General features: G+C 36.6%; 1 protein-coding gene across 1 annotated transcript; it reads right to left on the reverse strand.

Annotated features, from left to right (window-relative positions):
- Positions 1–389: 389 nt before the first annotated feature.
- ube2d4 (ubiquitin conjugating enzyme E2 D4) lies at positions 390–8,191 on the reverse strand. Its single transcript, XM_014983816.2, has 7 exons — positions 7,541–8,191; positions 5,897–5,960; positions 5,696–5,727; positions 5,528–5,605; positions 5,307–5,412; positions 3,338–3,431; positions 390–2,891 (listed from the first exon to the last, which is right to left on the reverse strand). The coding sequence occupies exons 1-7, from the start codon at positions 7,562–7,564 to the stop codon at positions 2,846–2,848; spliced, it is 444 nt and encodes a 147-aa protein (XP_014839302.1). The 5' UTR covers positions 7,565–8,191; the 3' UTR covers positions 390–2,845.
- Positions 8,192–12,707: the final 4,516 nt, after the last annotated feature.

The following is a 12,707-nucleotide window of genomic DNA, read 5'->3' on the forward strand; positions in this document are numbered from 1 at the left end:
ACTATTTTGCAGGCGCTAACAGGTATTCCTTCCAGGACTGCCCTTCACTTAGCTCGCATCATGTTGCCACCAATGTGTGTCACCGAGACGGTGTTGATGTTCTGCCATCCAAAAGTGTTTTGCATGTAGGTCAAACAAAACAACTTGCGTCTTCGTTCACATGTCTGAACTTCCCTCTTTGGGTTTTAGCAAATTGCACACAGGACTTTTCATCTTGACAGTTTTGTACGGGCCACATTCGTGCACGCGTGACTAACGGCTCACAAGTTTCCTTAACACTTTCAGTTTATGTGAAATGTTTTTAATGTGAAATGTTTATGCCTCTTTCGACACCATCACTGGCTCACTAGCTCATCGTATAAACACACAAACACCAAAACAGACAGCAGTAAACCAAGATGAACTTTATTTTCATGTTATAACAATGTCATTATTAGTTATCTTGTTTCTGCTATGTAAAGACATGTAGGTTCACGGTGGCAGTTGAAGTATAATTTACTCCAAATTTTCAGATGCGTGAAGGCAGGTTCTGCATTCCGACAAAAGCCATGACATTAGTACTGTTCAAGCAGGTTCCCCGTGTCTTTGAACGGGACGAACAACCCAATTTGGGGCTAAGGTCTTGACAGCTAATTTACGGTTAACGACACATCCTCCAGGATATATAAAAATGAGGGTTAAGGCTAATAAATGTTTTAGTTTGAGGTGTTAGGCAGATGAAATGTAACAAAATCCCTGATATCTGGCAAATGGCTGTGAGAAGGTTCTCCAGAGTGCAAAGCATGCCAAAGCTGCCTATAAAAAATTCTACGGCGCACGCTGGATAGAGAAATTAAAATGTGGCATCGCTCGTATTTATACTCGAGGGCGAATTGAGCTGCACAGCTGGAACATGTAAATAGATGACTGCACTTGAACTGAATTTATAGAGCAACTGGATCATGCAGCTAAGCCTTTCACTGCATATAGAGAATATACTTTTAACGCTTTAGAATGCATTGGTTTTTTTTCTAGAAATTGTTTTTAACTGGCTTCTATAACAACAGCTAATAATAATCTATGTTATGTGCCTAATTCAGTGTTAATTCTACAAAGCTTCTACAATCAGTCATGCTTAACTATGCACCTTCCTTGTGTTAAACCTATTCAATAATGCCTCAATAGCAGAAAATAAAAACAAAAAAACATTTCCCTTTATATTGGCAGCACCAGCATAATGAGACACAATCACAACTTTTCTTATCTGCCTTGTCCAGCAGTGGAGTATATTAAAAATATGACATCATGACACTTCACAATCACGTTCAGTTTTTGTGACATAAAGAAAAATAATAAGCCTAAAACTAAAAGCTTTCGAAAAATACAGTCACATATGTATAACCCAGACAAAATGTGTTACTGTCAGTTAAATCCAAAACAAAACTTTGCAGACCCCTCATGAACATGACAAAAAAAAAAAAAATAACAAAGCTTCATATCATCTGTTTAAAGCAATTTATAGTGTCATCATATTTAACGTGTCAAGTAACTAAGTGCTCACGACTTAAAATGGCAAAGTTTTGCACAGACTCCTCTTCAACAAGGGACACCACCATAAACTAGAGGGTCCTTGTATTACAGTAAAACAGTAGCGTGTAAGTCTCATTATGACATCTGAAAGCTCATGAAATCCTGGTGTTCTTTGATGAATATCAAAAGTCCTGCAGAGGGATAGCAAGGATGACAGTACTTCTTACACAGCATTTATTTGTGCGCAACACATTGCCTCTTCATGAGAAATTGGCTTTTTCTTCTTCTTTTTTATTTATTTTTTTTCCTAAGGTGAATAGAGATGAGCACTGTACATAAAGGGAAGATAATATAATGGGTCGATGCTCGTCAAGTCTGATAACTTGGTTAGATACCTGAGTAACTGTACCAACGGGGTGGAGCACAGCGGAGCATTAAGTGGAGGACTAGCCGTGTTTGTAGCTACGTTACACAAAATGACAGTAGTATTGTTTTGCACAATGAAAAGATCAGTGACCGGTGGTTATTTCTATCGTATACAAGTGCAATGACAACGTGTGTGAGAGTAGGGGAATGGAAATCTAGCCCATGGGGTCCCAGAACACTGACTCTAAAACAGTAGGTCTCCAGTGTCTTCAAAACTGTAAAATTATTTTTGAGTTTCAATTACTGACGACAACCGAGACTAATTTGTTTTGTTTTTTTTTTCTTTTGAGTTTCACATTATTTTGGGGTAGAGACAGTTACTGCCAACAGATAATCGATCTGCCGTACCCTTTTGTGTTCAACAAGAAACATTCTGTCTCAATTGCACATCTACTAAACAGTCTAACACAGAAAGGCCACTAAATACATGAAAGTACAGAAATAAGAAGAAATCCAGTAGGGTGCATGAAGTACCTCTGAAATGAAGGAAAAGCCACTCTCCTAGATCGAAGAGTTTGCATCTCTGCAGAACAATAGCACGACGATGAGAATGAAGCGTATGAATAACAACCGTGATAATTCACGACAGAATGACTACCAGTTTACAGTCAGTGTGTGGCATCAGGGACTGTAAAGAAATTCCAGTATTCCATATGGGAGCGCTTTAAGTAGGCCGCCGGGTCCTGCTCTGCAGATCTATACCGGTAATGAAGGACAGCACATTGTAGCAGCTCAGCACACCAAAAGCCAAGAGGCGCCGTACCGCGTTGGATCACTTCCTTCTCAAAATGTGGGCTGTTTTGTTTTTTAAACTTTTCGTTTCCCTCATCTCCGTTGTTCATTTGTATCAAGTAACAAATCCTTTGTGGGTTCTTTTGTTCTCGTTTGTATTTTGATCTCCCTGGTGTTCTCACATAGCATACTTCTGTGTCCATTCTCTTGCTAGTTTGTTGTACCTGGAAAAAGCAAGCAACAGTTTAGATTGGTTTCAAGTTGGATGCTATACTCTTTATAAACCAGTGGTGTCCAAAAACCTCAAGTTAAATGCACTTGCAGGCCCCAATAGTGTCATTAATTTTTATTAAAAAAATAAAAATCGGGAAATGATTTTATCATGAAATTTTCAATTGTTCCAACAATAAACTGGAAATGCCATATTTTGTTGAAAAGTTCAAAGAAGACTATTGAATCCCTGGTTGCACCGAAGTCGTCATTTGAGTAAAACCAGCTAATTAGTTATTGAACATATTAAATGAGAATTTGTCCAAGTGGTCAAAAGCCTCACAAAATTATTTCAAGGGCAGTAAATGAACATTAGGACACACTTTGGACACCTCTGATTTAAGTTTATTTCCCTAAAAACCAACCAACCAAACTAACAAATAAATCAGAATGCACTCACTTTTCCCTGTCAGCTTTGTATGTATGAGCAATCTCTGGAACCAGAGGGTCATCTGGATTTGGATCACAAAGAAGGGAGCAGATAGACAATAATACTGTGGAGAAATAAATGAAAAGCTTAAAAGTTAGACAATAAATTTAATAACTGTCAACTGGAGAAAAAAATTCAATATCTAAAAAACACATCTTGTCCAAAAATCACAACATACAGAAGTCTAACCAGATTTTAGGTGTTAGCAATCTACATGCAGACATGATGCTGAGGTTAGCTTTCTTCCAGCCTCTCCGTTGTAGTTTCGCCTTTAACTCAAATTGCTATAAATGTGACCAGAGTCAATCTCCCTGGGTTGATCTTCTGAGATGATAATCTGCTTCTTAGTACTACTTAAGCACATTAGTACTACTAATGTCATTTGAACCTGGAAATTACTTTCCCATAATCTTCTACTTTACACCATTAGTCAGCTGTTTTCACTGTGAAGTCCACAATCAAGGTTTTTACATAAATTACATTCACTGACATCAAAAGGTTCCTCCTCTGCCAGGACTGTAGCTGCTTTAGCTTCTGTGATCTGAGGATCGCAGCCAGCAAAAAGGCAAATTACGGAATCCGATTAAAAACTGCGAAATCAGAACAATGCAGCAATAACCACCAGATTGTTCACGGCAGTTTTGACAACAGCCATAACTTTCACAGCCATTACTTGTGATTATTTCACATCGGCTGCATTCTAAAAATAAATTAAAACCACTTATAGCCCAGAGGAGCTTTGTAATATTCACTGATTTTGCAAAGATTAAAGGCTGAGTGGTGTCTGAGTTTCAGAGGAGCATTAACCAGCCAGACATGCAGCAGCGAATTCACTTAATAATAGACAATCCTTGGGGTCATGATAGTTTTACTATGGGTAGTAAAAATTAAAATATCATAACATTAACAGTTCAAACTGTTGAAAATATGGCTTTGATGAGAGTATTCATTTGTCCACCTCCAGAAATACTTCTAGTGCACTCTCCACTTCCATTAATGACCATTTCTGTTTTGACATCTGACTGCATTAATGTCTTAAATGTCAGTAAGGGCTACATGACATTAGACAAAGATAATATGCAAGATAATTTTGGTGAATACTGTGATATTTTGGACTAGTTTGGTCCTGGTTCCTCTGCTTTATAAAGGTTAAAATATGGGGCTAAGAAAACTACACTGCTTCCTGAAAATGGTTCCTCCAATGGAAAAGCATCTCTGAAAGAAAACTCATGTGTTGAAGCTGTTCAACAGTAACAGTATGAGGCCCAGACTGCTACTATCCTCTTACACACTTATCACTGCACATTACAGTAACTAAAGAGTTGCACAGACCTGCGGTCCAAATGTAATGGAATTTCTTTTAGCAAAATGAAATGTCAGAAATGTCTACAAAGTTAAATACATTTTGAATCCCACATTTGAAGCAATAATTTGACCAAAAATCCATAATCTGTACATTTCAGCCAATTTAAAATTTCTATTTTGTCCAGCGAAAATTTCTCTAGAAAAAAAGGTGGTCTAACTTTTCTGCATCAAATATCCTCTTCATCAATGTATTGTCACATATAAGAGTGACTTTGTAATATTCTACATCCTCAATAGAACAGGTTAGAATTTAGAAATTTGACTTGTGAAAAGTAGAAATCCAAAAAACAAAAACAACAAAAAAAAAACAAAACATGCAAAAACATATACATTCTCATTCTGTTTCTGTCAAAAGTCAAAGTTATATTTGCGGGGAGAAAACTAAAAAAATATATATTTTTTTTAATTAATTACCTTGCTACATATAATACTTAATGCTCTTTGTTGGTTTAAAGATCCTATTTGCTACAAAACATTTGAGAAAATGCATCGCATCAATATTTTCAATTACTATATCACCCACCTCTACTTTTATCAGTGCTAGTGATTCCTTTAGCAACTAACCGGTATTTACCTTTTGACACTGTGAGTGCAGGTGACCACTGTGACCTCAGGATGTCCAGACAAATACTTCCATTGCTGTTGATATTAGGGTGGTATATTTTTGTTGTGAATGCAACCTGTGGCAAAACATGAAATAACATAGAAGTAGTCAAAAACCATCTGCATTCTACTAGTATTAATGAGTTAATCGTGCCAAACTGGAAAACTACTAAAGTGTAAGACAACTCTTACTTTTGGTGGTTTGAAGGGATAATCTGTTGGAAAGTGAATGGTGAGGAAAAACACTCCACTCTGGTATGGGCTGTCACTCTGGTGGCATAGAAACAGAAACAAAGTTACAATACATTTAAATAAAATCGCTTCATATTTTAGCTGAAAGTTGGAAACAGATGTACTTACTGGACCCATTATTGTTGCCTGCCAATGAAACACTATTTAGAAAAAAAAACAATTATATAAATTTGATATACTGATATAAAATTCAAAATACACAACAGAAAATATTTATTTTGTACGACAAGACAAAATATTTTTAGCCAGGGTGTCCTGGTATTAGTATTATTATTACATTCAGCCATACGTCCATAACACAATACTTACAGTCATCACCGACTGGTCCAGCAGAACACTGGGCAGGAGGGTCCCTCTGCAGGTCGGACAGTTCCTTGAAGAAAAACAGTCACACATATGTTTAGCTTTGAATGTGTGAAACCATTTAAATGCATTTTTATAAAGGCTTAACAAACAAACTTGCAGTTTTATTAAACAATCTTTTACAGCTAATGATTCAACTATTATTACCGTAACATAAATGTACAAAAAAACAACAACAGTACTTTCTGTTTATTTTAAACCAGTCCACATTTTAAGCTCACACTACATAGGGACAGTTTTTACTATGAGTGCAAACTTTCAGGAATCTCCAACTTATCTCCATGACTCAAAGTTCAAACTAAAGTATTTTTTAAGTTGTATGACTAAGTGACATTAGTCACAACTTCTCTGGAGCATACGTGGCAAAAGAAGTTGCAGCTGGCAAAGACCAAACTAAGTTTTAGAGTTGTTCAAGTTTGTTTCGTAATGCAGTTTAAAACTGTAGGTTTTTTTTTTAATCTTAACTGCAAAACCTGGAAGGAATTTGTCAATAAGCACATTAATATATTTAACAGTAAAAAAAATGTGACCTACTGGCTAAGGTTATTACAAGTCAATTCCCTAATACTTATTCCAATTGTTTTTTTCTTTTTTAAAGGCAAACCCCATTTTTTTGTTTTGATATAAAAGTCCAACTTATGCAACATATTTCTTATGAAACATGGCAATAAGTTTTACAGCTAAAAGTGTTGTTTGTAAGTAATTCAAATTATCCAACGTGTCTAAAATATAAGTAGCACAAAACTTAATCAGAAACGTTTTACATTAAAAAATGATTTTTTTTAAAAATGTGATCTACTTGTTGCAAAATAAAACTATTCACCTTCTCCGCTATTAACCACAAATCCAACCCAACAACAAATAAACATATTAACACAATCAACACAGACAGCAAAACACTAGACTCTTAAATAGAAATCAATCCTGTTATTTAACGTCACTTGAAAGGAAGCCTATTATATAAATACACACCATAGCCTGCTCCAGTGGCCCATTTGCCATTCCATATATGGCAACACTGACTGTAGGGTTCAAATTTGGCAACCACCGTGCAGCTGTCATTCAGCGAGTAAATACATCATCCGCTACAGCGTTAGAGAGAAACTAAAAGGATTCTGACCACTGAAAAGCTGGGAAATTATCCGGAAATCTTTGCCATGGCAACCAGTCAATCCAACGTCCCCACTTCATAAACGTACCGATAAAAGCTAGCCAAACGTTAATCTGTGAACTGACTTCTGAACTACTTTTATCCCAACAGAAGGACAGGACACATTGCAAAGTTTTTTTTTGTTTTTTTTAAATAGAAAACATTTCAGCCAAACAAGCAACAATATTTAAAAAGCGGTTCACGGATTATTGTGTGCCAACATCACTGTAGCAATGCACCAACTGGGCCAGTGGTGGTCAACTCGCCTTTGTCTTTGAATTATTTTTGAAAAACAGCCCAAAGAAACACAGAATTGAGGCAAAATTTAACCGTAGAAATGTAACACCAAGATACCATCTTTAAACAGCGAGCCATTTTAAAAGAGAAACATCCACGACAATGTTTGGCCTGTTATGAAAGCAAAAAAAAAATACACTCACCTTCTGAATTCTTTTCAACGCCATTGCTCCAGTGGCTGGCTATGCTAGGTAGCCTGTCAGCTAACAGTTAGCACCTCAGACATACAATTAGGATTCTGTGGCCGCGTACCGATAAATTCAGCTCTGCCTTCAGTCAAGAAATCACGTCTGAGATGCGGGAGGTATGGGCGTTTGGGCTAGAGCACAACTAGTGCGATAAACCTTGTGTCTTTTTTGTCGCTCTTACTTCAGACAGCAACAAAACATCCGGAGATATTTTAGCAGTGTGTGTCTGACTCCTCTTCGTGCTAAGCGAACAGTTGCTATCGCGAGACCTATGTAACAAGGGTTCAGAGCAGTAAAATAAAATAAAAATAAAAAATAAAAAAATAAAAACCCACAAATATTCTGCAATATTTAATTTTGAATTAAGCATACGCCAATTCAAAATCTTACTTTCCTGTGCTCAAGTTATTCTAAAAAAGTGACTAAAAGTGATAGGCATTTGGAACCGCTTGTAACTTCACCCACCTTGACAAAGGTTCGTGATTATGGCCCTAAAGTTCCAGTTCAGGTTGGTCCAGTATGGCAGACCATAACATATTCGTTCACAAGTTTTTAGGCGATTCTAGTAATACATGTTTTTTTGTTTTTCCTCTGGTAAAAAAGGCTTCTTTCTCTAAGCCCTACTCTGAAGACCAGGTAAAGAGAAACAGATTGTCAGATTGCTGTGACATGTAAACCACAAGTTCACCTTGGAAATGACTGTTCCTTCAGTGTATCTGCTTGTTTCTTGAAAGCTTGCCTGATCAGTGTCTGTGTTGTCTTTTCTTCAGTTTTGCAAAATGTTCAAATTTTTACACCACTCCTCATTTTCAGCTGTAAGATGTTTGAAGGTCACATCTGAAAAGAATAATTAAAAAAATAAAATAAAACAGACTTTTTATTTAGTCAGGTTATCTAATTTGCCCAATATTAAAATTTGTTATTTGATCTCAATAATTTATGTGTGGCGGTTAAAAAAGGAAATATTGTAAGGAAATGTAAGGAAAACTTTGCTCGGACAGCTGAACTTTTTCTCAGGTATATAGTAGTCTAGAACTGATTAATTGATTTGATAAATGTTTCATGGCAACAGCTAAACAAGATTCAAAACAATTTCTTTTTCTTTTTGGTTAAAAAAAAAGAAAAATCAAGGCTTCAGTAATAATATTTATTACTGCATAATTTAAACTTTTAAAACTGTGTGGCTCTCGTATTGTTTAATGTAAGCACATGTCTGATTTAAAAGTAATTTTGCAGTTCTTTCAGACATTTCTTTTCATAGGAGAGGTTTTCGTTTGCATAAGACATAATGTATTCGGTGACTCCAGGTGTCCACAAGATGTCACTATTTGAAAAGAACAAAAGTACAGCAATCACTCAACAAGCTCGAAGTATCGTGAACCTTTCACTTAACGATATTTTTGCAAAGTTTATTTTTATTTTATTTTTTAAACTGAAACTCCTTGTCTCATTAGTGGAAAACTGTTTGTTTTCAGATAATCTGTTTTTTTGTTTTTTTATAAGTGGGGATGTGCATAACAATGGATCAGAGGCAATGAAAGTCAAACGGGTATATTATTTTCATGTATATAAAGAAAAAAAAAGGGGGGGGGGTCTTTGGAATTGTTCATTCAACACCCAATCACTGTAAAGGCATATTCATCTGAGTCAGCTGCATGCTCCGGTTTCTGCACGGCCTTGTCTCGCAGAACCGCATGAGCTCCCCTTTATATGTCTTAAACAAGGGTGAAAAAAGACCTCTCATTATTTTAGAGAGTGTGCATGAATGGGACGTAGTGTTCATTCTTCTTAAATGGCTGATTCAGTGTCAGGTTGACGATCCTATCGTCAATGTGACACTGAGAGGGACCATTTTCCTTTGGAAAACTGAAGATTCCTTCAGATAATATCTTATTGTTTGCTCATCTCAGTGCTCTCAATGACCTGCCTGTCCTCGGGGCCTGCCAGTAATCAGATTCAGTGAGCAGCAGAGGTAGCAGTTTGGGTCTTGTGCAGCAGGGGCCTTGTGTTCTCAGTTTGTCTACTTGGAGAGGCCATTTATCAGCATGCGGTTTTCAGACAAAGTCAAGCCCACGCGTTGTTGTCTTTAAGCCTCAGTTCACAAAGCCTCCCAGGGTCGCCCTACTGTAGCTCCTTCTGCAATCCCAAATTATGACTCTTTGCTTTCCATTGCTTGTTTTAAACCAGCGGGGCTTGTAGCTGCCAGAAAACAGCAGGGACCTCTGCAACGGAGATTAAAATGCTGGCTTGTAACATTTCGAGGAAATGTGTAGTAATGTTTGTGTCTTTATGATTAAAACATCGCTGAAATAGAACGGGATTTCCCACCGGTGCCTATGGTTGTTTTTAGTTTTAGTCGCAAAAATCTCGCATTATCCGAGGTTTAAATGTGTCAGAAAGAGCGACTGTGTGAGGTTATATGTTTTCTGAGGATTATGGTGATGTAGTATTACCTGAAAGCAGCAGACTCCCGTGATCTGTCTTTTTTTGATCAACATGAAAGTTCAACTGTAAACGTTCCACTCACTGTGGAAATCATACTAACGCTGCATCTGTGCCTCTGCACATTCCCTTCAATAGCACTTCTTTTTTTTTTTTTTTTTTTTGTTCCCACGGTTGCCATGACAAAGCACATATGCTTGCTGTCATTTTCAAAATTAACTTAAATGGCTCCTGCTAATGTCTAAATTATCCAATAAAAGCACTACCAATTAATGGCAGTGCACAAGCCTGGGCTCACAGTCCCCCCGAGGTGTCCTACCTTCGGTCAGTCTATTAGCTTTCTGAGGGCTCTCTTATGGAACAAAGATTCATTGTTCCTGCGTACTAAGAGATATTTGTTCACTCCTTGTATCAGTGGTCTTGATTTGATTATACACACAGGCAATATGTGCAAGCAGTGCTCATGTTTGCAGTGAAGTCAGCACTCTGCACAATCAAATAATTCTTGAGCTGAGCAACTGGAAAAAAGGGTCATTATGTATGGAGCAATCAGAAGTTCATGGCTCATTTCCTTAGCTGTGATTTGATTTTGCTTGTCAGTGTTAAGGTGGCCTCTGACCTGGAAAGTTTCTGAGTTTTTTTTGTTTTGTTTTGTTTTTTCCCCCTCAAGTGTTTATCTTTACTTTTGTAGCTTTCGTTGCAGGTATAAGTTTAAAAGTCAAATCAAATATTAAAAGCAAATACTAGTGAGTTTTTCCATACGTCTGTGGCTTTCTGTAAGGCATCGAGACAAGTCAGCACACAAGTGAGAGCTTTTCTTATTTTGTTATAGTTTTTTTTGGCTTGCAGGGCCAGTGTGATGTAATCATATAAACATTTATAGATTCAAGGATGTGCTTATTAAACGGTTTTAACAAGCATGCAAGGGATTTAGTTTTAATTACAAGCAAAGGTTCTCACACTAAGACAAGCCTTTAAGCAACATTTTGCAACATCTTAGCTTGCTAGATAGATAGATAGATAGATAGATAGATAGATAGATAGATAGATAGATAGATAGATAGATAGATAGATAGATAGATAGATAGATAGATAGATAGATAGATAGATAGATAGATAGATAGATAGATAGATAGATAGATAGATAGATAGATAGATAGATAGATAGAAAGATAGATCTTTTCACAATTTGTCACTTAAAAAACACAAAGCTGAATAGAATTTCTTGAAATCTTTTGGATGATACAAAGAAGTGTGGTTTTTTTTGTTTTGCTGAATGTTTTACAAAATGCAAAAAATATGATGTATATGCAAATTCTATGCCGGGTGGGAAAATACACATTGGTCTAAACACAATACACCTACTATGAAACACGGTGGGGACAGGGTCATGCCGAGAAAGTTAACAATCTGTTTGGAGGCAAAAACAAACATCATTTATACATTTCATGTAATGCAGGAAGTTAAGTTAGCAAGGAGTTAAATATGCGCCGTAGCTGAAGTGGGACAATTTGAATCTAACCACGTTGATGTTAGAATGGCCCAAAGTTCAGAGATAAAACCGGTTCAGAATTTCAAGACTTAAGCAAATTTGTTTTACAGACTCTCTCCATCCAATCCGACTTCTGAGTTTGTGTGCAACAAGATAATAATAATAATAATAATAATAAAAAAACGAAATAAAAATTATAACATAATGTGTTTTTCTGCAATTCTCTAACTGTGAGCCTGCTTTGTTTCATTTTTATTTATTTATGTTTTTTACTCCCCTTACTGTTCTCCTCCTTACTGCCCATGCATGGCTCCATGTTGTCCAGCCTAGTTTCTCGCTGCTCCGGTTGATTTAAACTTCAAATTATTGTCTGAAGATATTTACGAGTTTGGTTAGTGGCTCTCTTCTAGAGTAGATATTTTCTTACGAGAGCGGCTAAGAGAAACAGACACTTCATATTTGAATCCCAGAGTATCAAGAAGCCGTAGATTGCTATGTGTCATGATATTCTCATATTCTGCTATTTTAATTTATTTGATGGATAGAAGAACCAGTATTTTGTTTAATAATAATTTTTTTAAACATGCAGTTTTTTTTTTATTAACTGAATACATATTATTTTAAAATCTCAAGTCAAAAAGTTTTAGTAAAAGCTGTGTAGTTGTGTCCTTGTACATAAACTGTTGAGTGTAACTAATGTACTTGCTTTTTCCATAAGAACGTCGTTTTCCTGTCACACTCTTGAGAGTCAGTGAGTCTCGGTTATGGATTCCTTCCCTTAATTACATGTTCTTTTATTAATGATTGATTATTTTATTTCATGAAAGCGAAATAAATAAATAAATAAATAAATAAAAACAGTCTGGAATCAGATCCAGCCCCCCTTGCTCCAGTCCCATCAGATCCACCCTCATCAGATGCACATCATGTGGAGCACAGGCATAACCACACATAGAGTCAGAAAGCAGCAGTAATCCTTCTGGGGTTAAGCACTTATAGAGAAATCCTTGGGGCCCTCTGTGTCTCTGGGTTGCACCACACTTCTGGCAAGGTGATTGACAGCTCTGGAAACTGTTTTACTGTGCTGTTCTTGCACCGAGCCGTCTCCAGAGCGTAGGTAATAACTAGTGTGAAATGTTGACTAATACATTTTGCGGTGACTCTCCCTAATCAAATGTTTTCCAGCTG

This window comes from Poecilia mexicana, unplaced genomic scaffold, assembly GCF_051168715.1.
Source record: "Poecilia mexicana isolate PSO_F unplaced genomic scaffold, ASM5116871v1 scaffold_9, whole genome shotgun sequence".
Lineage (NCBI taxonomy): Eukaryota > Metazoa > Chordata > Actinopteri > Cyprinodontiformes > Poeciliidae > Poecilia > Poecilia mexicana.

Coding starts and splice junctions, on each gene's coding strand:
- ube2d4 (XM_014983816.2), bottom strand. CDS start 7,564: ATGGCGTTGAAAAGAATTCAGAAG. Junction 5,961..7,540: donor CGTTGAAAAGAATTCAGAAG/GTGAGTGTATTT, acceptor TTTTTCTTCAAG/GAACTGTCCGACCTGCAGAG. Junction 2,892..3,337: donor TACAAAGCTGACAGGGAAAA/GTGAGTGCATTC, acceptor TGCTTTTTCCAG/GTACAACAAACTAGCAAGAG.